General features: G+C 40.8%; 1 protein-coding gene across 2 annotated transcripts in view; it reads right to left on the minus strand.

Moving 5' to 3' along the window:
* The window catches only part of PDE7B (phosphodiesterase 7B), a 259,623-nt gene that overhangs the window by 25,808 nt on the left and 208,010 nt on the right, over window positions 1-25,805 (minus strand). For both annotated transcript variants that reach the window (XM_039529600.1, XM_039529599.1), the window contains 5 exons: window positions 10,213-10,364; window positions 8,852-8,915; window positions 6,218-6,313; window positions 4,028-4,128; window positions 1,608-1,739 (listed from right to left, as the gene is read on the minus strand). In XM_039529600.1, the coding sequence (XP_039385534.1) occupies window positions 1,608-1,739; window positions 4,028-4,128; window positions 6,218-6,313; window positions 8,852-8,915; window positions 10,213-10,364 (545 nt within the window). The remainder of the gene's footprint in view (window positions 1-1,607; window positions 1,740-4,027; window positions 4,129-6,217; window positions 6,314-8,851; window positions 8,916-10,212; window positions 10,365-25,805) is intronic.

Below are 25,805 nucleotides of genomic sequence, written 5' to 3' on the forward strand. Positions count from 1 at the left end.
CCCTCCTCCTCCCTCCAATCCAATTGCCCTGACATTTAGAGGAGCCAGGAGCAAAATAATGTAGGCAGAACCTAGCTGTGGTTGCTGTTTGGGTATAACTTGTCATAATCTGATTCATCAAGTTAAGCCTGTCACAAAGTCATAGCTATGTAAGCATCGCTCTGTCCTGGCCTTGGCTCACATGGCCCTGTCTGTTCCTTTATCTCAGGGTAGAAGGACAGTTGAACTCCTACATAATCACCATCTTATCTGTAAAACCACAAGTGTCTGTGGGGGTGGGGGTAGGTGTGGGGGAGGGGCGGATGAGGGGTATGGTGGTGGGGAGGAAGAGAGAATCTTTCTCTCTTTAAGTACTCAGCAAATTATTAAATCGGGACTGTGCTGTATCATGCTTAGTGTATTCAGAAAGGCACATGGCCTTTCGCAACCCCTCTCCTCATTGTTCTAAAATGCATAAGGTTTAAAGAATTCTATCAATCACTAATACACCAGATTTTTTTTTGACAGGTCCAAGTTCACTGTCTGAGTTTTGAACGCCAGGGATCATGGTCAGTGCACACATTTTTGTATTTCTTGGACGTGAAAAGCCCCAAAGCCAGTTCCCTGACCCTAACTCCACTTATGCCTGCTGGGAGTCAGGATTTTCCAATGCCACAAGCTGCTGCAGCTGACTACAGGGTACACAGGCTTGCTGCTTCTAAGAAGTTAAATACAGTAGCCAAAGCTGACATATAAATGCACATGTAGACATACATGGATTTATATGTGCATGAATAATATGGATATATTATATATTGTATATATTGATATATTATATACATAGATATATATGCACATAAATAATATGGAGTTACAACGTAATTAGTTTTAAGAGAGAGCTGGACACATTTATGAGTAGGACTGTATGACAATGTTGCCTGTGGTGTTGGGAGGCAGTGCTCAGCAGCCCCGGAGGGTCCCTTCTGGTTTATATTTTATGTTACTAAAATCTCATGCTTCAGGGCTTAACCTGGTCTCCTGCAAGGGTCAGGAAGGATTCTCTCTCTCCCCACTCCTCTACCCCCTCCTCCCGTATTCTGGGTTTGTTTGGTTTTGGTCTCCTTCCTCTGAAGAGATGGCCATGGCTGGAGATGGGACATTGGAAGGGGTGGGCCAGGGCTCTGAGGTGGCACTGAGCATTCTCTCTCTCTCTCTCTCTCTCTCTCTCTCTCAGGTACCTGGCTGGCTGGTTCTTGCTCACATGCTCAGGGTCTAACTGGTCACCATATGTGGGGTTGGGAAGGAATTTTGAGAAGACTGTTGATTGTAAGCCACAAATCTACACAATTTTACCCCAGCCCACCCACTCTAGAAATATTCCCAGCCTTGCTGCCTTTTAAGTGCTAATACTGTTCTGAACAGGTAGTGGAATTTGCGTCCTATTGCTCAGTTGCAGTGGTAGTTTCGCAATGCAAACAACTGTGTACCGAGGATCTATGTTGAAATTGCCAAACTCGTAACAACTGTAACTCAGCTAGATTTGAAACCATAGCCTCAACCTGAAAATGCACTGCAGCAATGCCCTAAACCCATCTTAATCCTCCCCAGCCCTGCAAGCACAGTCTCACCTGGTATAAGCTGGCAAGGTGGTGGTTGGTTTTGATCAAAAATGGTTGGTTGACCCCTGGATGGTCTACATCGTGAGCTGCAGCAGCTAGCAGTCCAAGCATAATGTCCAGAGGGGTGAGGAAGTTGGCAAGCTGGACCACACAAAATTGACCACAACATTAGCACAAACAGGCAAACAATTCTTTTACCAAGAAAATCAAAGCAACTGCTACATCATGTAATTGTTTGGTTTTATAGTTCAATTTACAATGCTATCATCTGAGATAACTATTTATACACAGCCATCCACAGGTATGGCACTTTTGAGGTCATTGCAGTTTGTATCTGTCAAAACTATCAGGCTATAATGCAGTGGTTCAAGTAAGCAGGTACAGTCAGGTACGCCATACCATTAAGATATTTATTGCCGATATGCCGTACCGGAAAGACACATTCAGTATCAGCTGAACACCGCAGGGCTCTCCTGGGAATGGCAGCGGTGAAAGGAGCCGAACATGGGGCTGCCGGACAGCCCCATGCCAGCAGCTCCCCAGGCATGGCTGTTTACTGGCCCCAGCCCTTCCATGCAGCTGTGTCTCCTGTCTGGGGTCTGTACAGCCCCGCCGGAGGACAGGGCAGTGGGCAGGGCCGGAGGACAGTTCAGCTGTGCTGCCGGCATGAGGCTGCCCGGTGGGCCCACATTCTTCTCCTTTTGCTGCTGCAGCTCCTGGGAGAGCCCTGTGGTTCAGTGGATACTGATTTCTATCTGCATCCATGGGTATAAATTTGTATCCGCGCAGGGCTCTAGTCACAGAACATCTTTTGTGAGGGGGGCTGGGGTCAGGCCAGCGACTGGTGCAGTGGTTCTCAAACTTCTGTACTGGCGACCCCTTTCACATAGCAAGCCTCCGAGTCCCACCCCCCTTATAAATTACAAACATTTTTTAATATATTTAACACCATTATAAATGCTGGAGGCAAAGCAGGGTTTGGGGTGGAAGCTGACAGCTCACGCCCCCCCCCCCATGTAATAACCTTGTGACCCCCTGAGGGGTCCCGACCCCCAGTTTGAGAACCACTGGATTGAACCACCCTCCCCAGGCTCAAGTGCCCCTGCTGGCCCAGGTGGAGAGATGAAGGGGTGGGGCCAGAGCCAGAAGTCCAGAGCGTCTCCTTTTCCAGCCACGCTGCCTGGGACTCTGCCTGGTACAGCACAGCAGCTGCCTGGGAGAGCCAGGCATTCTCCCAGCCAGCTGCTGTGCTGCACTGGGCAGCATCCGGGAGTGGCTCCAGGGCCTGGTTGCCAGGAAGAGCAGCCGAATGCCAGGGGGAGCCAGCACAGCGGGAGGACAGAGCCCCCCCTTGGGATAGGGAGGGGATGGGGAGAGCACAGGGTCCCCCGGGGTTGGGAGCGGGGTGGGGAGGAGTCACATGGGGGGTCATATGCTCCCCCTTTAGCTGGTGCCCCCCTCTGTGTCCCTCCCATGAGTCGCTGTACTGGTAAGAGTTAAAATCTACTTGCACCACTGGCTATATGCTGGCTCATTATTATCCTAATAGTTTTTATGTTAGTATGAGCAATTAACAGGCTAAAAAAACCAGGGTAGCTTCTACAAAAATACTGATATTTAATTTCAAAGATCCAGTTTAGAAACTACGGATAAAACTACCAGTCTAACCTATCATATAAGATCAACTCTGCCATCAGGAACTACTTGAAAATGTTAGTGGTATATTATACTACTAGTAAAGCACACTATATTATCAGTGTATGAAGGCCAACATTTTCAAAGTTGTCTGCTTAATGTTAGGCATCTCAGTCCAGATTCAGACACGTAAATAACATACCTGATTTAGCTGTCTAACTTCACACACTCACATTTGAAAATGTTGGCCACAATCCTTTCTGAAATACCTTTCATGTCATTTAGAAGCAGAGTGGAAGATCATTCTCGTTATGATTTGGAACAAGCCCCCAAGCCTTTCTGCTGCTGAGTGCCAGTTATTTATTACTAATATGAATATTAGTTCTGATTTGAATAAGGTGCCCTGCAATGAGAAACAAATGTGCCCTGCAGCAGACTCCAGATGTCAGTCACCCTGTGCATTTAGAGGCAGCATGGTCTTGTGGTTAGTCTAGAGGACTGTGACTCATGAAACATAGGGCCTGATTCCACTCTCACTTATACCTGGATAACACTCCATTGACTTCAACAGAACTGCCCTTTGTTTATGCCAATTCAAGTGAGATCAGAATCAGGCCACTGGACTCTGTTTCTGATTTTGCTACTGAGTAGCTGTGTAAGCTTGAGTCATGGTGAATTTATGTGGCTTAACTATTTTCCCCATCTCCAAAATAGCTATTTTATCTATCTTGGTATAATGATTTGAAACTCAAGCTCTGTCAGTGCAAAGTCCTATTGTTTTCATTTGCTATTACCTTGGGCTCCTTTAGATAGCAGTGCATAGCTTGAGTGACGTCAGCAGCGTGGACAGCATTGTGGTATGGGTTTTGGCTGTGATAGTCTTCTTGAACCATAACTAGAAAGCAAAACAGGGAAAAGATTTGTCCCAACACCATGATCATTCTTGGAAACTGGGGTTAAAACAAGAGTTGGGGTTATGCTCAGGGCCCTGGGGATTTTCTTCAAATGTCTACATCTTGCATGGCTTGGCACGCTTACTAAGATGCCTTTGGAGGAAAAAATTGCTTGAAAGGGTTTGTGAGGCCCTAGAGGATTCTGGCCCTAGTTCATAAATCAAACTTTTCTTGCCGTAGTGAAGGCTCTCATTTAGAAGTAAAATAAGGCTGGGAGCAAGGGAGGCAAAATTATACACACTAGAGTGTAATTATTTGAGGCTGCTGTCGTAGGTGAGTAGTATGTCATTAAGGCAGTACCTATTTCACAGCACAGGTGGGAGGTGGGGTCAGTTGGGGGGAGTGGGAGGGAGGGGCTTGTTACTTGATTGATTATCCATGGACAAAGGTGTGCTCATGTCTTTTAGGCAGGGCCTCAGAAATACAGTACTTTGGTAATCCAAGTGGAAATTCCTGGAATATTTTTAGTCATCTCTATCCTTGCATTTTAAAATCCAAATCCCTCTTGTTTTAGTTTCTAGTCCTGGAATTGCTAACTTTCCACCTGGAAGATTGAGATCTGACTTTACAATCTTCTCTCAGCTCCTGTTGACACAAGAAATCACTGAGATATGCTCCTGAAATTTGGTTGTGCCATGTGGTAGCATATTTCAACACCAGGCAATCCACTGTGCCATCCTAGGGCAAAATGACATTGACCTTGTATATGCAAAGGCTGTATTATAACATTGTCCAAATCACCCTTCTCTCTGAGGACAATGTCCTGTTAAGTGGGGAAGAGGGTTCAGAAGCAAAATTCCAGTGACATTGACTCAATGCTATTGAATAGCTTTCCTGGCAACCTGGGTCTCTAAAATGTATCAGGAGAGACAAGGAAATCTCTAGCATGGGACTTCCCTAGCTATTAATTGCCAGAAGGATGGAATGTGTATTGTACTGATTGGGACAGAGACACCTCATGTGAGGCTAAGAATTGAGTATGTGCATGTGACGCAAAAGAGAAAATCACTCACTGATAATTCCTGCTGGCATAGGGCTTTAGTTGTAATTATTGTTTTTGGTCTTTTATATAAGTTGCTAGAGACAATTACTGGTGTGTATATGTGCATATACTATTTCATTAGGGTTTTTTTTACAGCGAGCACTGTATGTCTATATATCAAATATATACATCATTTGAAGGAGTTGATGATAATTCTTTAAGCCTTGTATAATTTCGGATTGAGTGATCTGTGCGGCTGCTTCTTACCCTGTACAGTCAGTCATGGCAGTTAAAATAGGTCAAAGTACTCTGGTGTTTGGGGTACCCTCCTGACCGTTGCAGAGTTTTGCACTTTCCAGGAGTGGCAGCTGTGCTTTCTCACGTTGAAACTCTCTGACAGGACACGATGCATGGACTTACTTGTCTTTGGCTTTCTTTCTTTCTTTGGTGCCCTGACAACATGGGGGCTAATATTTCTGTTGGCAGTGGCGGCAGCAGCAGTGGCTTTCATCAGTGCTATCCAGTGTAGACAGCTTGATATAATTTGTTAAATTTTGTAAACAGGCTCTTAGCTGCTCTATAAATCACTAAAACAACAACACTGCACTACAGTTCCATTTCCACTGAAATGTATTTGGATTGATTTTACAGTGTGTGGGGGGTTCTGTCTGTGTGGGCCTACACAGTCTGTGTGTGGCTCAGTATAAGGTGGTTGATTTTTTAAAAAAATCAGCAGTTCAGCTTTATCTGAGCTGATGAAAGACTGATTTAGAGACCAATCCAGAGTTCCCTGAAGTCTCACCATTGACTTCAGCTGGTCTGAGTCTTTATTGCTTGTAAAGTATGTTAGTGTATTTTACAGAAATGTTCAATTGTTAACATTTGCAAGAATATATATATATATATATAATATTGCTGACATTTCTATATATATATTCTTGCAAATGTCTGCAATATTATAAAATATAATTGAAGCAAGACAGAGCCATGTTTGTGTCCTACCTAAGCAGTAAAATGCCTTTGATGACAGAGCTGAAGAAAGGACTTACCTAAAAACCTATGTAATGTAACCATGTCTAACTGGAAATGGTGAATAAGCCCATGCACATTGAAGAGGTGGCACAGCAATGTTACCAGGCTGTTTCCTGAAAATATAGAACACTTGTTAGCTTCTTTTAACAGCGGATAAATAACGCAGTGACAAGCATGCACAAATAAGATCTTGCTTATTTTCTAGTGGTCTGAACTGATTCAATCTCATGAGAGCTGCTCATTCCAACACTTATGCCGGGGTTGTCAATTTTGGTTGGACATATTCCTGGAGGTTTCATCACATGACATAATTTTTAATTAAAGATTAATCTTTAATTCTTGGAGACTCCAGGACAATGCTGGAGGGTTGGCAACCCTAATTTATGCATATAAGTATCTTTGTGCATGGGAGTAAAGTTATTCATCACAATGTATTTGCAGGATCAGAACTCTGTCCTGTATGGACAATGTCAGTGGAATTCACCTTTGAGATATTCTCTCTTGTGTGTAGTTTATACTGTACTGGAAATCATTTTCCTATTTCTGCATTATACATGTACTGAATTCACAAAGCAATGCCCAGGAGAGACCCACTAAGAAGGAAAACTTTCAGTATGAGCACAACTGTGAACTTCACAACAAGGGTCGCTGCAGGAGTCTATGCAGAAGATGAAGTTGATGGTTTTAGCACTTGAACTTAGCACAATGTCCCCTGTGAACTATATTTAGGGCTTCTATTTCTCAGGGTTTATTCATTTCATTTTTCAGCATTTATTTTAGCTACTTTTGAGTTCTATACAAATCAGGATTTTTCGGGGCTTTCTCTTTGTATGTACATGTAGCACTGTTTCAAACAGCACTACATTAAAGCTACATTAAAGCACACCGGGGAACCTTTAGTGTACATCAGCAGGGTTTACACAGCCAATTAATGCACAACATGTTAGTGTGCTTTAGAAATCACATCTCTAAATCCACTTTACTGTTCTGTGTAGACAAGCCCTTAGACACAAGCCAAGGAGCCTATATAAACAAACTGCACAGGAAAAGGAGTGAAATCAATATTTACTTAGTAACCATTTCTGGTGTTTTTCCAGTGCTTATTTGATAAACATAAATTTCATTTTTTTATTAGTGATTTATTAGTATTTATCAGTTAAAACCTAAAATCAGAAGCCCCAATTATAGTGTCAGTTCATCTCAATTACTTCAGTACATGGCCAAAGCTAATTGGCATTAAGAGCCAAACAAATTACTGAGAAGTCAACAGTTTGCAATTAGTTGAACTTTTTTATTTCCTAAATGAATGTACAAACATATGAATAATCCATGCATCCAGTTCAGCACATGGCTGTAATTGGATCCGGCAGTAACAATGCAGTCATATGCAGCAGAAAATGAGCAAGGACTCAATCCCTCCATAAATTCACACTAACTTCAGTCAGAGTTCAGTACAGGTAATAATGGCAAAATTGAGCCCTACATTGGTATTCATATTGACAAGCTATTTAGGAAGAGGATGTGTAATTCTATAATAATCCATTTGCAATGTTCATGGAACTGAAAGAAAATATAAATTATACAAAAGTACAATGATATAAGGAAAGTGTGATTCAGGATTGAAGGATAATGAATGTCTGAAGAGGAAACAGTTTTTAGGTAAAAGGATAGAAAGGCATTTTTTTGATTCTTCAGCTATAGTGCTATAAGATGGTAGCACAGGAAGATAGTGCAGTATATTCGATGTAATTTCAGCAAGTCAGCAGGATTACATTTTTGCTTTCTTTGTCATTTACACCCCTTTCCTCATAATTTCTACTGCCAATCAGAGGGCTAATAAGTAATCCTCTAAATCAGTGAATCCCAACCTTTTCCATACTTCAGCTCTGCCTCTGCTGCCAATCTACTTGGGATCTAATAGGGAAGCCCCTCCCATTTAGCAGTGTGGAAGGGATAGGGTGGTCATGACCCCACTCCCCGCCCCAGGCTCTGAATCCTTCCTCTACTCTTAACTGATTCATGCTACTTCATTGTCTAGATTTGTGTGTACAGAATCAAATACAGACTTTAATACACACATGTACATTTTACTGGAATTCATAATTATGGCATTATTGAATGAGAGAAGAATTAATATCCTAGCCCAACAAATAATATAAATAAAGCATAATTCAGACCCAAACAATTTTATAATAAAAAAATAATGGCTGATGGAGTCTGGCCCTGAAGTCTGTGTGGCTGATTATGAGAGGATCACCTGAGTGTAGCTGGGTGGTATAGGACCAGCACATATTACTGATCTGAAATGAACACATTTTTTAAAGCACTTGTGGATTTTTCCCAGTGGAACGTGCCATTTAAATGTAAGTAATTATCAATTTACAATACATAAATAAAAGGTGACCATGACAAATAAAAAGAAATTAAATTTATAGATATGGGATACATTTAAATATAACACAGTTGTGAGCGTTCTGAAAATGTTTAATGGTGTGATCTTGTAAGGAGCCAAGCACCCTACAATTCCCATTTAAACGCCCGAACAGGAAAAGTCTAGCAAAATAATTAGGAATTCCTAGAATAACTGTATGAGAGGGATCATATGACAAAAAAGATTTAGGGTTTTTTGTTGTTACTTTTTTATGACTTACCATTTGTCAAACGGTCAAACAAGAAAATGTCAAAATCCCACATTCCCACTTTGGATAGCATGTGCTGAAAATGCAAATATGAAAAGCAAAATGACTGTTATGTCAGGCTGTGAAGCAGATTTAAATAATTATAACTGTACATTAAGTAATCATAGGTGTAGTTGCTGCAGCTTCAAAATTCTCCTCATGAGAGCTATACAGATGCATTTGAAATTGGATCAAAATAGCAATGTCTGCCTTCAAGAGACAAGTTTTATTCCACTGGGTGAGAAATCCTCTTGCCCTTTTACTTGACAGAAGTAGAGATCCTGCCAAAAAATATTTTCCAACTGAAGCAGGAAGAACATATGAAAAATCAAAGAAAACATTTTGCCAAATGGTCCATCGCTGTGCAACTTTTTGCAGCCTTCCCTTATTGCCTCAAATTAGCTCTGAAGTTTTCAAAATGACTCATACAATGTGAGTTCTCCTGAGGGCTTAATTCCTGCATTTTGTCTTAGTTCCTGTGAAGAGATGTGCCCTCTTAAAAATGTAGCTGTACTATCCGGACAAGCAAACACAGGAATAACCTTTAATCTCATGCTGTACACAGTCTCAGAGAGGAGTCCAGAGTACCACCCACCATGTACAGCATTACACAATTGACTAGGTGCATTCAGGATTTTGAACCTGGATCAGCTGCATGACAAATTGTATGGCAAATTCTACATACTATTCCCCCAGCACCTGACACAGTCCAGATTCCCAAGTGGGGGCCACGATTTGCAACCCTTTCTTGCACTGAGTAATGCTTACTCATGTGAGTAATCCTAATGACATCAACAGGACTAATCATGTGGGTAAATGCTACTCAGAGTGAGTAAGGGTTGAAGAATCAGGTAATTATATTTTGCCTCCTATGACTTATCTTTTCAATTAGCATTCTTCACTTTCTAGCCTAAACTGTTGTGTAGTGTTACTATGGACTGTTAAATAGTTGCTGCAGAGGTGGCTGCATTTCCTTGGTGGATGAAATTAATCCTATGTATAGTTTTATATCAGCTTACATTTGTAACTCACTTAGGGATCCTTCAGGCATACAAATGTATGTTCATCACTTAATAATTCCAGATTGTAATTTGGGCTGGCTGAGTTGAACTTTGGCATCAGGTCTAAACATTTCCTTGTCACTCTGATGCTCGTTCCTTAATGCCATGAGCATAAAACCCATGGGAAAGTCTAGTACATTTGTTGGGGGGTGAAATTAGAGTGGTAATTTTAGCCAGTTCATCCACCCATTTGTTTTTCAGAAAAGCAAGTTATATAATGACATTCTTCAGCAAGATATTTCCAAGGATTGGGGATTTGGAGATGTCTCTTACCCTTGCTTGTCCAAGGTAGTCTTCATCCAGTAAGTACAGAGAGGCTTGTGGTACAATTCCACGCAACAGCCTGGATGCATGGAAATATCTCTGAAAGCTTAACAGTCTTTTCACCTTTTTCTTGGTGCCAATTTCCCCTGAGTGTGTTGTATCTGTGAAAAGTAATGAGTACAAAAACCATCATGCTGGAGCTCAAGGACAACTTTCTCCATTCTTTAAAAAGAAAATGTTGAACATTTCATAATTTTGTAAGTCTTCTCTCAAACTCGCAAGAAACCACAATACTCTTAATGCCGCATTCTTTGCTGTTCAGATTCAGGAACAAAATCTCTCTCTTAGGAGTGTGCGTGAACAAGTTATACGTTAGCTTTAGAAGTAATGGTGTATAGGTGTATTACAGAGATGAATTATGGTGCAGTGGTTAAGATACTAGTTTAGAAGACCCTAGTTCAAGTCCCTGTTCTATCAAAGGCTTCCTGTATGATCTTGGGCAAGTCACTTAGTCTCTCTGTGCGTCAGTTCCAGGATTTGATGTAGAATTGTCATCTTTGGGTAGGTTAAATCTTTTCACGATTCAAGTTGCATTTTCCTGGAGTAATTGTACCAACACCGTTAGTGCTATGCTCTTTAGATAGATGGATAGTTCCAAAACAGATAAGGCACGCAATCAACAAAAACGTGACCAACTTTTTTGACGCTGTAAGGTAAACTTCAGGAAATCAGACAGAATGAAACTCCTAGCTTTTGTTAATCATTCATGCTTCTAAATCCCTTTGGATTACAATGAAAATATACTTTGCATTCTGAATTTGGAAATGTGACAATCAGACACTCTGGATCTACTCGATCTCTTTCCATACAGAACTGAAGCCAGTACATGTTGAACTCAGAAGTTAAAAGATCTCAGTATTAAATTTCTGAATGAACTTTTCTGGCTGTAGCATCTGTTTGTAGTTCTCTTTCCCCCACATTCCCACATTTACTGGGAAATGTTGTGCACCCAATTTGGGATCTAATTTGGATCAGTCTAATACTGACTGACACTATCCCCTTCAATGAGAGAGACAAAGTGGGTGAGATAATATCTTTTATTGGACCAACTTCTATTGGTGAAAGAGCCAGGCTTTTGAGCTAAAGAAGAGCTCTGTGGAGCTCAAGAGCTTGTCTTTTTCATCAACAGAAGTTGGTCCAATAAAAGATATTAACTCACCCACCTTGTCTCTCTCATATCTTGCGAGCAACACTGCTACAACACCACTGTCCTCTTTAATGACATTTTCCTTTTATGTGATGTTGTGTGTGGTTTAAAAAAAATTAAATTCTTCTCTTTCCCATGTGGGTAGTGAATGAGTGTGTAGTGCTCTTCGATGGTAAATAGTAAATGAACCAGAGCCATTAGACTCCATGCCATCCCCATGGTAAGATGAGTGGCCCTGGAGTGTCCATAGTGAATCATCAGTAGAATTCAGTTCTCAAGGTCTGTAACAAGATTGCATGCTCTTTGTTATATGCACCCAGACGCTGGCGCTTATAAAAGTTCAGCACTGCTTCTTAATTAGTTTCCAAGTTGTGATGGTGATTTCAGCGTGTGCAGCCTTTGCAATACAATCTGCTGGAGATCACTATAATGATAAATTACCAGAAGACGCAAAACTTCATTAGCGACCTAAACCCACCTAAGGATGCATTTTCAGTGCACAAAATCTAGTCCATGACCCATTTTGAAAAAAAAAGAAAAGGTAAAATTGGCTGCCTAATCTGTCATATTGTTTGGTGTTTCCCCATAACCAATCCATGTGCTTAATGCTAAGAAGTTAAATTTAGAATAATAAAAAAAATTAACTGATGCCAGGGAACATATAAAAGGGAATATACCTTATTCAAGTTGTACAGAATGACTTTGTTTCCCTGGAATTTCATATATGGATGAATTTGACAAGGAAAATTAAATTGTTTTCATAAGGAAGAGAACTTAGTTTGGCATTTATTTTACTCTATTATTGTTAGGAGTAACAGCTAAGTTTACTAGTAGAGAAATTAAAGTTGTTTAATTTGTGCATTTAACAGCACTTCATGTCTAGTCAGTTTCAATGTTTCCTTTTGTAGTCACTGTAAATTGAGAGGACAAAGGGAAAAAAAAGGGCAGTGGTTAGAGGCAGGTGGGGGTAAGCATGTTTTTTTTAAGATGGGGTTTACAAGGGATTGGCTGAAAATGGAGAGTTCTTTTCAGGGCAAGCCTATCATTATTTGAGATGAACAACTGCATTGTACATCACTGAATTTGTTATGCAGAGAATATTTTACAAGACATGCCTGTGGTGAGGGCATCTCTTCCCATTTTTTGCTATTTGTGCTGAGCACTAGTTCTTCTGTGAAATTCAAATTTGACCTTTTCCATGCTTAAAAATATGTATCTAAAACACTTTTCTGGCACTTTTTAGAGAGGTCTTTAGATGTTAATTTTAGAATCTTATAAAGTCTGTATTAGCGCTGCAAAGGAACAGACAAATTTCACAGGTTTGTGTTGGCTTAAAGGTCAGGAATGTTGTTAAAAATTTACAGTTTTGAGTGTTTTCATGGTGGAATTTCCTCCTCATGTGATCCAATAGTCACCAAACCTCAGGGCTACCGAAGGGCACAAAGCGAGCAAATAAAGATAATATATATTTTGCTGAGTACACTGAATATGAGTTATTGAATCCCTAAGTCATACCATTCCATTGTACAGGAGATTGTTCCAAATATCCCAAGGACCTTTAATAATGTGTAATTGCAAAGTGGCTGTAGCTTGAAGGACAACTGGAAGCCTTGTGTTCTCGAAAGACCAAAAAGGAACAGCATTATTGTAGTAGCGTGATAGCTAATGTTTCCAAATTGATTCACTGGTATCTGCCCAAATTCTATCGCCCTTTTAAAAATTAGAATCATTTCACTTTTCTTGTCTTTCTTTTTTTAAATCCTGTCTATTGGGGGAATGGCTATCAAAAGCCACACCAGTTATTGGGAGAGAACAGTGTGTGGGAGGAGCCCGAAGACTGGCTGTGAATTTCTTTCTTTTATATCGTGATTTTTGATAAATTGCTGAAATCTAGCTCAGTTCCTGGAGACCAAAAGTCTTTTAGGCTTAATTCCAAAGTTAATCCTTCATCAATCTCTTCTCCTCTCCACCTCCAATTTTCCTATTCCCTTCTTTGCCTAGATTATGTTACTGTCACAATCTCAGCTCACATGTTTAAATTTTACAGGCATGGAAACATTCTGCTTTGTCCATTAAAGCTAGCAGTTGCCAGAACTCCTCCTAACCAGATCTCCATCTGGCCTTTACACTGAATGCAAGTGATTGTGAAATTGTCACCTTCCTTCCTTTTACTTTTGCTTCAGAAGTCAACTCTGTGGCCTGGTCTACCCTACCGCTGCTGGTTGATCTACACTACGCAATTTGAGCTACGTTAGTAGTGTAACTCAAATCAACGTAGCTTAGATCTACTTACCGTGGGGTCCACACTATGCTACGTTGAAGGAAGATGCGCTTCTGCCTCTCGTTGAGGTGGAGTACATAAATCGATGGGAGAGCACTCTCTCATCGACGGAGAGTATCTTCACTAGACCTGCTAAATCGATGCCACTGCATCGATTGCAGCGGCACCAATTTAGCTCCATAGTGAAGACAAGCCCCTATGTCTTTTCAGTCCTGGAATTCCAGTGGAGAGAAATAGCTATGGAGAGTGTGAGTGTTGAGGTATCACAGCAGCAATGGATTTGATTTGAGGGAATACATTATCCCTTGGATTAGCAGTAGCAGAAACTGAGGCTATGTCTACAACATAGATAATTATAGTACCCAAAACACACTAGACTGGAGCAGTGTGAATCATGAAATGGTTTCTTAATACCCAGGACAATTTCATTCAAATTCATTGTCACTTGTGAGCCATATTGTGGCATGTGTAGAACATTCATGGCTTTCAATAGGATTTTCAAGAGAACACTGAGGGCAGTTTGCATCCCTTAGACAGAGCATGCCTTTCTGCTCCAGGACTATATTCTATCACCAGGAATTTGGGGAAAATTTATCCACAATAACCCATAAATCCCACCTGAACTATCTTCATTCTCATAAGAGGGAATCTCTAATATCCTTCATGCACGCGATGAGCTGAATTTCAAACCTGGGTTCTTTAACATGAAGTCCAAGACCTGCATCTGGATGCTCACATATAGGCATGATCTGAGTATCCAAGATTTGAACAGTCTTGTTGAGGGCTTACATTTTGGGCTCCTTGGTTTATCTGTACGGTCAGTGACATTTTCTCTTTCTCCCCTCTTCACTTCTAAGCCAAAAAGAAATCTAATGAAACTGAGGGAGAAAATGATGCTTAAATAACACGAAGAGCTTGATTTTAAAACAGCAAAAGTGAAGGAATTCAGATTTAAGGCTAAAATTCTGTCTTCAGCTCACCAGTAGTGCAAATAACTATGACTTGTCTTATGTGCCTCAATAACCAGACTGAGTTAAGGATGATGGCTTTACATTAGTTAATGAAGGTGATATCGAATATACATTTTTTTTTGGTTTTCATTTGGGTGCAAGGACTTGGAATAGATCACACGAGGATTTTGAAACACAACAGGTTATTGATACCTGTTTGTCCTTAGAATAAAATGAGTTATGATACACAAAAAACTCAGTTCATAAGGTATCTATGCAGGTTTCTTTGCTCTGCAATCATAGGACTATGGACATTAGTTTGTAGAATGAGCAGCTGATTTGAAAAAAAGAAAAATACTGACATTATGTGGCTGCAAAGGGACATGTAGGAGGGGATTCGGCATGTAGTGCACTTTTGACATGAAACTGAAATATGGGCAGGGATGTCTTTTTATACTCATAAAACATCATCTGGGATTTTGTTATGCTCTTTATTTAATAATTCTAGCACCTTATGGATATTTTTGTGCTTATCCACAAAAGCAGCACATATATGACTATAAGGGGTGCACATCCACATTGTATTGAAGTTTTGCCCAGCACATTAGGTGAGGAATCCTTTTGCTGCATGTGGAGCACAATTATTGTGTAAACACACACATTCGCTCCCTGTGAAGCTGCAACATTTACCCTGGTTCTTCAGCTTCAAAAACACAGGCTACTTATGCTAAAGGAGATTTCCGTTAGCTGGCAGTGCAAGTAAGTCCTTTATCCATTCTGTTTGGCAACTGTTAGAGGGCAACATCATTCATAAATACAGTACGTGACTGTAGGATACTGGTTGACACTTGAATACTGCCTGTGCCCCTCAAGAGGTTAATAAGCCATGAGGATCTGCTTGTATCCTTCTCTCTCAAAACAAAGTGCCACTGGCAGCACAGAAGAGAAGGGAGTAACACACATCAGTTCTCCCTGTACATGGCCTGTCACTCCCTCCACACACTGTTATTTCAATTAAATGAGATTTCCTGATTTGGTAGCTCCCTACCTACCATCTTTCTCTGTTTTGTATTGCTGAGGTAGCATATGGGCGTGAGTACTAAGCGTATAAAGGCAATATGGAGATGGTATTAACAAAGGGAAAAGGCAGTGCAAGTTAACAACAAAAAAAATTGTGTAAATCAACATTACACAGAGACAATTTAATTTCCACACCAGACATTGACTTTTTTACAGTATTAGTACCATTTTTTAAAATGAACAGATTTTGTTTATGCATTCAAACCAGCTCTGTGAGTTTTCTTCGGTGATATCTTTTTTCTGGCTTGCACAGCACTTGAGTGTATAATGAGGAGAAATTATCTTCCCCCTTTCTTGGAGGGAAAGTGGGTTGGTTAATTTTCAAATAACTAATTGACTCAGAAACAATGTTCCATTCATTTTCCTCAATGACGCTCTAGGAAGGTGCCTAACAGCTATAAATCAGGTCTGTTAAACACACCATTGACTCATATACAGCTTTTATCCCTGTTTTCTTGCAGCAGGCCCTTGGCCATGTGGACATGTTATGCTTATCCTCTGCTATGCAAATCAGAGCCTGCAAAAGCAGGGAAAGAGGAGTTGGTGGAGTGGAGAAAATGGCTGCGGGAGGCATTTCTGGAGGTATGGCAGGAGGGAGAGAGGAGATAGCTCACCAGCTAACTAAGGAGACACAGATGCTGGAGGTAACATCCTGCAATGGTGGCCCCTGCGACAACTGATTGAAGTGCTTTTGTGTGTGGACTCAAGGTGCGTTTAATTGGCTAAGCGGGAACAATCAGTATTTACTCCAGTTAATTTCTCCAGCATAGATAAAGCCTCTGTCAATTCATACCAAACTTTTAGCTTAGATTTACATCCCTCTTACTATAGTCTTGTCTTTGTTTAGTGTACAGTGCCAAATGTTTCACCTTCCAAAGTTCTCCTATACTATAAACAGAAGCATACTTGACAGTGCTAACAGTAGATAAATTACTGTGTATTCTTATTACCTGTGTCCAAGTGCATAACATGGATTTTTTCACACTAATTAAAACACAGCTGTAGTTTTTTAAGGATAAGTGAACAGGCTCAGTTAAAATAAGAACTAATCCAAAACTTGATTTTAAACCTGTTGCAAACTTTTGAAAAAGTGTTCATTTTCTCTCTACATTGTCTGTCTTTTTCTTGCACCTCTGCACTTCCTGGTTCAAGATCAGAGTGGAATTATCAAAGTTCTGAAGAAAGACTGCTCTCCTGGAATTTCTGGCATGACAGAAGGCAGGAAGCTTCAGAAAACATTTTAAGACAACTTGTTACTGCAAAGTTTCCACTCCAGCTTGGCAGACATCAGAATATTCAGATAAACATCCCAATTGGACCTCTGACCCTTTTAAGGTCTGTCTGTTGCTATTTTGGAAAACACATAATTGAGGTTTGCTTTAAAAATAATCAGATTGATTTTAATTCTAAATGTGGTTGAAACCTTGTGCCCTGGTGCTGATAACACTTTTACCACTTTGATCAGAGTGATATTTTATAAGTTAAGAAAATTGCTGATATTACCTGCCATGAATATACTATGATCATAAAAATTAAATATTAGGAGAACACTACACACTGCAACACAACACATTAAATAAGTGCTGTATTGGTATCTTGTAGATTTTAGTATCTTTGGAAATCCACATGAGACTTTCCTGTCTTTTGTATTTAATTCAGAATCCAGAGCTATCAGTAATAAATTCTTTGCTTTCAACTATATACTATACCAAAACATTTTTCATTAACAATTACAAAAGTCTTCTGGGGGAGCACATCCCCAGATCCTTTTTGAAATGCTTGACATGTTAACTATGTACTGTCTTTCTGGAGCGTCTCTAAAACTGTGGTATGGCATAACAGTCTTTGGGAGAGTCTCTAAAACTGTGGTATAGTATAACAGTCATTTGTGACATGTTTAGTAGTCTGCCTAGCAAAATGGGGCCTACCTGGATTGTGACTATGCCAATATGTTAAATAATAACAACACTCAAAATATTATATCACCATAGCTGAGTTACAACTAATGAAATAATTACCAGCAAATAATTTAGTCAATGCATTTGGCCACCTCTTTGGCTTGTTGAATGCTCATGCACAGGTCACAATATCCTGAAACTCACTTGTTGAGTAAATTTGAACTAATGTTTTTTTTTTTCCACCTCTGGATTGATTGTGAACAGATCACTGTCCAGGCCAGGGGTGGGCAAACTATGGCCTGCAGGCCAGATCCGGCCCACCAGCCATTTTAAGCCGGCCCTCAAGCTCCCGCTCGGGAGTGGGGTCTGGGGCTTGCCCTGCTCCAGCGCTCCAGCAGGGAAGCAGGGCCGGAGGCTGCTCCACAGGGCTCCCGGAAGCCGCAACATGGCTCCACTCCAGCTCCTACGTGCTCCAATGGCCCTGCTCCTATGACCCCCTCCGGCGCTCCAGTGGGAGCTGCAGGGTTGGCGCCTGTGGACGGGGCAGTGTGCAGAGCCGCCTGGCCATGTCTCCGTGTAGGAGCTGGAGAAGGGATATGCTGCTGCTTCCAGGAGCCACTTGACGTAAGCGCCGCCTGGAGCCTGCACTGCTGAGCCTCTCCCCATGCCCCAACCCCCTGCCCCAGCCCTGATCCCCCTCCTGCTCTCCGAACCCCTCATCTCCAGCCCCACCCCGGAGCCCGCACCCCACCCCGGAGCCCCCTCCTGCATCCTGAACTCCTCATTTCTGGCCCCATCCTGGAGCCCACACCCCCAACCAGAGCCCATACCCCCTCCTGCACCCCAACCCCAATTTTCTGAGCATTCATGGCCTGCCATACAATTTCTATTCCCAGATGTGGCCCTCGGGCCAAAAAGTTTGCCCACCGTGATCTAGGCTCAAAGTTTGAGGGGTGCTTATTAGTTGTGATTGGCCATGTAAGTCACATGGGTTTTTTCTGTTCTTTGATTCGATGAGCATAACTCCTACAATCTAGAGGAGGACATGAAGAAATCATCAGGGCTCTGAACCTGTCAGAGAGAGGTAGATGATGAGCAGATCTGCTGAATTTTAGAAAATCTGAAATATTTCCCTTTTGGGGCCATACAGGACAAGATGCCCATGATATCAGTCTTTTAAAAAAAATAGGGGACTGCACCTTTATTGGCTGGATGCAGAGTTTAACTCATATTTTTTTTAATCACAAGCACACAAAGCAACTGCTTGTGAACGTAGGGTCCTACCTGCAAAGGAGATGCTCATCTCCTTGTCTGGCTAATTTAATTGCTACTGTGCCAATGTTTTTGTGACAAGTTCTGGAACGCTGTCCCCTTATTGTACCAAGTGGTGTCTCCTCCCAGATAAAACCTCATGTGGCTTGAAACAGCTCAACTTCCCAACTCATAAAGTTCCCATGCAATCCTTGACACTACTGAAAAACACTAGTTATACTGGACTTCCCCACCCCAAAATATGTTTTCTCTGGTATATCTGAAATGGGACCACAGAACTGAAAAATAGCTATGGAGATTTGAAAAGAATCCCAAATCCTCCAGAAGAGTGTGTTGCAAATACATGTTGAAGCAAAGAAATTTATGAAGTCACAGAAATCCAAGGAGAAGAGGGAGTAGATTAAATCCAAATTTAAGGCAAAACTAGATTTGTTTCTCTTGATACTTCTCAGCCGTCATGGGAACCTTGGCTTGGCTAGTTATTGAAGCCATCTTCAGGCAAACAGTAGGTGTGAGGTCTTTGATTCAGTTGCCTGTGTGTTATTTGGAGAGGGTGTTATGCATGCGGTAACATGCATTTTCAACAAGTGTATTTTTGTATATGAAATCTTCACTTCACTGCTTCAGTCTTGTCTGTAGGGTAGGATACTCGGGATCTTTATTTTAAAGCTGCAAGTTAATATGGTCTACAGCTGATTACAACTTCGTGTGACAGGAAATGGTTTTCCCCTTCCCCCTTTGAGGAAGAATCCACATACCCTGTAATAACAGCAAACGCAGCTTTCATTTATCATCTTAATGAACCCTTCTCCCTGTTCTTTAAGTAATTTGGAAAGTGTCCTCAATGTTATCATCAAAACACCCTTTCCCTTCTTTATCAAGTAACAGAAGGTCAGGTGACAAAACAAACAATTCATCTTTGGAAACTCCTGTATTAAAAGGACACTATCCGGTGACTTAAGCCCAGGATTTATGTTAAAAAAAAATTACAACCCTATATAGTGGTATAAACATTTGCATGGAATTTTTTTAAAATTGCAGTGAAAACAGTCCGTGTTTAGTTTTAAACATTCCCCTGCAATGTTCATAAAACAAATTTGTAGCTTTTTACTAGTGCATGAAAATATATAAACACTTTCTGGCTTTCATTTTCTAAGCTTAAGGAAGTGCAAAAACTAAACAAACATTAGAAATGACAGTAAGCAGAATTTACTTTTCAATCCACCTTGTCATTAATAATGTAGGGAAGAACGGTTTTTTAATAGGATTGTTTTTAAAACTTGTCTGTTCCTTTAAAGAGAGTGGAGAGAGAAACACACAGAGATGCAGTGAGATAGAGAGGGAGAACTCTGTGCTTAGAGTGGAGCTTTAGTAGAAAACAGAACTGTCTGTGCTGAGACAATATTACAGAATCCTAATTCCCCTTTCATGAATAGGAGGCTCATAGCAAGTCCATAGGTGAATTTTAGGTTTTGGGATTATTCTTGCCATCCACAGCAGAGAGGGGCCAAACCAATTTAGGAAGCTAAGTGTCCTTTCCTTTCCAGGAGGTATCTCTGTGCTGGGGCATAAGGCAAGTATTTTGTAGTGATGCGGTAAACCTCTAACGTTTAGCCCTTTAGTTTTAATAAGCGTTCAAGAGATTTGGATGCTTATCTGAACCTCTTTAATCTGGGTAGTCCAATAAGTCCTTGAAACGTCCTCACAAGGCTTTTAGCACTTCCTAGTTTCATCTGGGACAGAAATACCATGACCCCGGCCTCTCTTCTGGTATTTCAGCACTTCCGTTTCTTGTCCCAGCCAAAGGCAATAAAATAAAAAGTTAACCAAACTTTTTTAAACCTCAAAAATTTTGGGTTTAGATCACGTAGAGGTTTGGGTGAAGGTTGTGGTTGGATTTTATTTTATCTGAAGATGGGCCCAACCAAAAGCCTTGGAATTGTTCAAAGCCAAACCTGGGGCTGTATCTGAATTTTGCAAATTCTTTTTATTGCGGGACAAACTAAAATCACAGATCCAAACATCCCCAAACATTGGGTGTGTCAGATCCAGATCCAGACTTTGTCCATAGGAGTCCATATCTTATTTTACCAAGCCTGATACTTTGCATTTCTAGATCACCTTTCATCTGAGAATCTAAAGGTACTTTGGAAATATTCATTAAGCCTTAAATATTGACTGCAAGGTAGGTAAAGTAAACTTCATCAAATGCCTCTAAGGCATCATTTTACATATGGGCAAACTGAGCTACAGAAAGGTTATTAGATGCCTAATGTCGTGCAGCACATCAGCATCCGAGCCAGAGAAAGAACCCAACAGCCCTGAGTATCTTTTGAAGATAGTAGGTGATCCAAGTTAGTTCTGTTCACTGATTAAGGTAAGTTAAATTAAACTTCCTTTGTTTGCACATTAATGTCAAGATCTCAGGTTGGTGAATGCACAGCGCAAAGCAGGCGCTTTCATATCTGACAGGTTTCAGAGTAGCAGCTGTGTTAGTCTGTAGCCGCAAAAAGAACAGGAGTACTTATGGCACCTTAGAGACTAACAAATTTATTTGAGCATACGCTTTCATGCAGTGGAAAATACAGTAGGAAGATATATATATATATATATACACAGAGAACATGTGTGTGTGTATATATATATTCCTACTGTATTTTCCACTGCATGCGTCCGATGAAGTGGGCTGTAGCCCACGAAAGCTTATGCTCAAATAAATTTGTTAGTCTTTAAGGTGCCACAAGTACTCCTGTTCTTTTTTCTCATATCTGAAGCACCTCCAAACAAGTGCTAGTTAGACCTTGCAGATGCTTTCTTTCTAATCTGGCTATATCAGTGATGCAAGGAATTTCCTCTTGTTTTTAATTAATGCCATCAAGAAATGTACCATATCAGTCACCGACACAACACATTATGGGATAATGAAAACCTATTTTAATCACCACATGAGAGTCACTGGAAGGATCTGGTTCAGTGACTTACTGAGCAATTTAATTAATCAGAAAATTAAATAACTGCTGCCTTACTACTAAAGTCCTTTATTTCTGAAACCCAAACTAGGCTCCTCTAAAAGGAAAATCAGATTACGTTAATTTTCACTGCGGAAGTGCGTAAAGCTCCGAATGCTTACAAGACACAATATTCAGATTATCTACTCTTCTGTGGCTGCTTGGAGGTAATACAGTAGCTTGTAAAAAGCAAAATGGCCCCTAACTGCCTTTGTGAAATTAGCCTGAGTTAGTTTCAGATACAGGCCTGATCTGCAAAGTTCACAGAGAAACTTTCTTAAAATCTGTGGGGTTTTGGTTGAGACCTAACTCTAGCCCATTTACACATTTGATTTTGCTGTTCCACAGTATTTCAACACTGCTCCAGTCTATTCTTTTACTTCTGTGGAGTTTTTGGGAAAGTTGCATTTCTAAACTTTTATTTTCAATTCCTGCCTTTTTTAGGTCACTTACTCATCTAGCATGAAACAAAAAAACAACCCTGACATTCTCTCTCACACTCACCATTCCCATTTTAGGGTATGGTTTGATCATAATTTATTTCAAGGGGAAACTCCTTCCCCAATTCTCTTATGAACCTCCTTTAAACAGAGCTGTGCAGAACTCACTGCCTTCAGTTTACATGACTTTAGCAAACCAAAATCTCTGGGTTTTGATCTCAGGCCCCCAGAATAATATTCAGGTTGCCCAGGCTACTCATGCAAGGTGTTCTGGAGCATCCCTCAGTCCAGTTAGCCAGCAGGAGCAAGCAGCCTTCCTGTATCACTACTGCAGGATGGGAAAGTGAATGGCCTGCATTGCCTCAGAGCAACCCTGAAATGAATGTGGGGACAGCAAAGCCACCAGACCCTCCTCACCCCGAACAGTGATGATATGAGAGAAAGTTGCTACTCAATGGCTCATGAGAGTCTTGGGTCGAAAATCTTTGTTGCCTACACTAATGTACATAGATTCAGGTGGTGTCATAAGCCCTTCCAAGTTGCTGGGACCCAGTAGTTTAAGACAAGAACATATATAGCTATATATAGCTATGCTAGAGCACAGGAATACACTAGATGATGGCATGGGATCACCTGATCAACTACTGGGTCATCATTTAGGTTAAATTTTGTCCTCCACAAATCAATTTTTAAAGCTAAAGGTCACCAGCCCAGCTACAGTTCAAGAAAACATAAGGCTATTACATTTGTGAGGGCAGAATTACAAGAGGAACTGTGACATTGTCTAATTAAAATATAACCATGCAAAGCATTATTGCTACCATTGTTATATGATTGCAACGAATCTTATACAAAGTGTAATGCATGGCCAGAAAGGGTTAAACAGCTTGCAGGCTAATTAACCCAAAGCCAACCTTTAAAGACATGTTAGAAAGTATGCAAATGATAATTAGGGCCGCTGGATGCTCGATTAGCTAGAACTTTGAAATGCAAAAAGAATTAAAGGTGATACTAATTGTATGTGTTTAATTAGAGCTGGTTAAATATTGGCCATGTAAACAGACAGTTCCTGTCTGTCACCATAGCTGTTGATTCAGAGATCAAAAGGGAATATTAACATTTAGATGAATCTTGGGTGCAATAATGTCATTGTCTATGTGTCTCTTTAAAGTCTGTGATAAACTGCTTAATGGATAAATTATCTTATGTTAATCCATGTAGTTAATTACTGGTGAGGTTTAATAAATAGAAGATTACATTAAAAGCTTATTGTTCACCCAGGACTGTATGGTCAACTAGCTGCTAGGAAACTGTATAAAAGACCCGTGGATCCTGATCCTTTTTTTTTTTTTTTATCTCAGATCTGCCTGAGGTTTCATGCAGGAAGTCCATAAGGACTGAGATCCCAGTTCTGACTGAACAACCCTAAAATATAAACATTGGACTATAACCTATGAACTATTTCTGAAAGAACTCTTTGCAACTACAAAGCTCACCATCTCTGCTATGAATCTGAATCTCAAGACTGTACTCATGTCCGTATGTATACTGATCCTTTAACCAATGCTCTCTATCTCTTCTTTTTTAATAAATTTTAGTTTAGTTAATAAGAATTGTCTGTAAGTGGGTATTTGGGTAGGATCTGGAATATTCATTAACCTGGGAGGTAATTTGTCCGATTCTTTGGGATTGGTGAACTTTTTTATATGATGAATAAGATTTTCAGTGATCCTCATCATATTTGACTTGGGTGTCTGGGTGGAAGCCTGAGGCTGGGTTATTTTAAAGGAACTGTGTTGTTGGCTTCTGGGTAACCGGTGAGGTATTATAGAGGCTGTTTTGTGCTGGCTTAGTAAATCTAAGTATTGGAATATTCACCAGCGTTGGGGAGTGTCTGCCCCATTCTTTGCAGTTCACCCTAGTTGAGTGACCTCAGTTGGCTCCCCTGGGACTCTGGTCACAGGAACACTAAAGCCTTACTTCTCCACCAGCTGGGCGAGAGAGAGAAAATGTGCATGGACAATCCTGATGGGGCTTGGCAAAGCCAAGTTACGCACACCAAACTTCTCTCTGATATAGCTGTACACTGGAGGAATGTTTAGACATCATCATAGACTTTAGCTCAAAACAGCAGGAAGCTAATTGTAATCCAGTTGGTTTTGAGTCCTACCCCATAAGATCCGTTTTCAGAATTGTTGCAATTTCCTTCTCCAGAAGGACTTTACTACACCTTTTAACCATACATTAAATTTGGTGCCAGAATCCAAGGAAGCCAAAAGACACAGGCAACCTTGATGCTAACCCAGGCTGGCCATGTTGGAAAGAAAATCCACCCAAGTGACTAATCTATAAACATAAAGGCTATATTTGAGTAATATTGTCTTATGTTAAATAGCAGTGTCCGGAAATATTTGTTTTAAGAATGTACATGTCTTTCTTTAATAATAAACTTTAATTTTTCTCTCTCTTCTTTTGTGAGATGGGGTGTGTGTGTAATATTATTTGGAGTTGCTAGATGGAGCTGTGTAGCTTGAGTTTAAGTTCTGTTTATCTGAATTTGTAGCAGTTAGATCATGGAGAAATGATTGTGATAATGTGTCTTTATGGATATTGAATATATTTCTAGTAAAGTCTGTTCTGCCTTAATCTCTCACTTAGTTATACCTACATAAGCAAACATTTCATGGTGCCAAATAATTTTAGTAGTATTAGTCCTGCCACTTTATATAGTTTATAATAATCATAAGATTATTCTGTTTACGCTGCTTTTTCCCTTCTAAGAGGAAGTTCTTTTAACCAATGTTCCCACTGTACTTACAGTATATGTTAAATAGACAGGCCCCATTTAGTGAGCATGGATGAGGCCAAAATAAAAGCTTGTGTACATCCCAGGCACAGACATGTGCACAGTGAATGAGACAGGCCCAGTGCACTCTTCATTTGCAAACTTAGTGGTCTGGTGTTGAGATTTCACCTTATTTTGGATTTAAACGTTAACAAATTCTCATCAGTCCCTTAGAATATAACAATGAAAACACAAAAATCCAATTTTGGTTCCCTCCATATTTTCAAGACTGCTACCTTTCCCGATTCACAGAGGTCAAACAGATTTTTTTTCAGTCTAAAATATATCTACACTCAGGGCCGGTGCAAGGAAGTTTTGCGCCCTAGGCGAAACTTTCACCTTGCGTGCCCCCCCGCCCTGCGGCAGCTCTCCGCCCTGAGACGCCACCCCCCCCCGTGGCAGTTCCCCTCCCTGCCCTGAGGTGCCCCCCCGGGGAACCGTGCGGCACCTCCCCACCCCAGATCACCTCTGCTCTGCCTCCTCCCCAAGCACGCCACCCCCGCTCTAATTCTTCTCCCCTCCCAGGCTTGCGGCACCAAACAGCCTGGGAGGTGGGAGAAGTGGAGCAGCGACCGCGCGCTCGGGGAGGAATGCTGTAAAAAAAAATTGAGGGCACCACTT

Source organism: Mauremys reevesii, linkage group 3 (assembly GCF_016161935.1).
Source record: "Mauremys reevesii isolate NIE-2019 linkage group 3, ASM1616193v1, whole genome shotgun sequence".
In the NCBI taxonomy this organism is placed as follows: domain Eukaryota; kingdom Metazoa; phylum Chordata; order Testudines; family Geoemydidae; genus Mauremys; species Mauremys reevesii.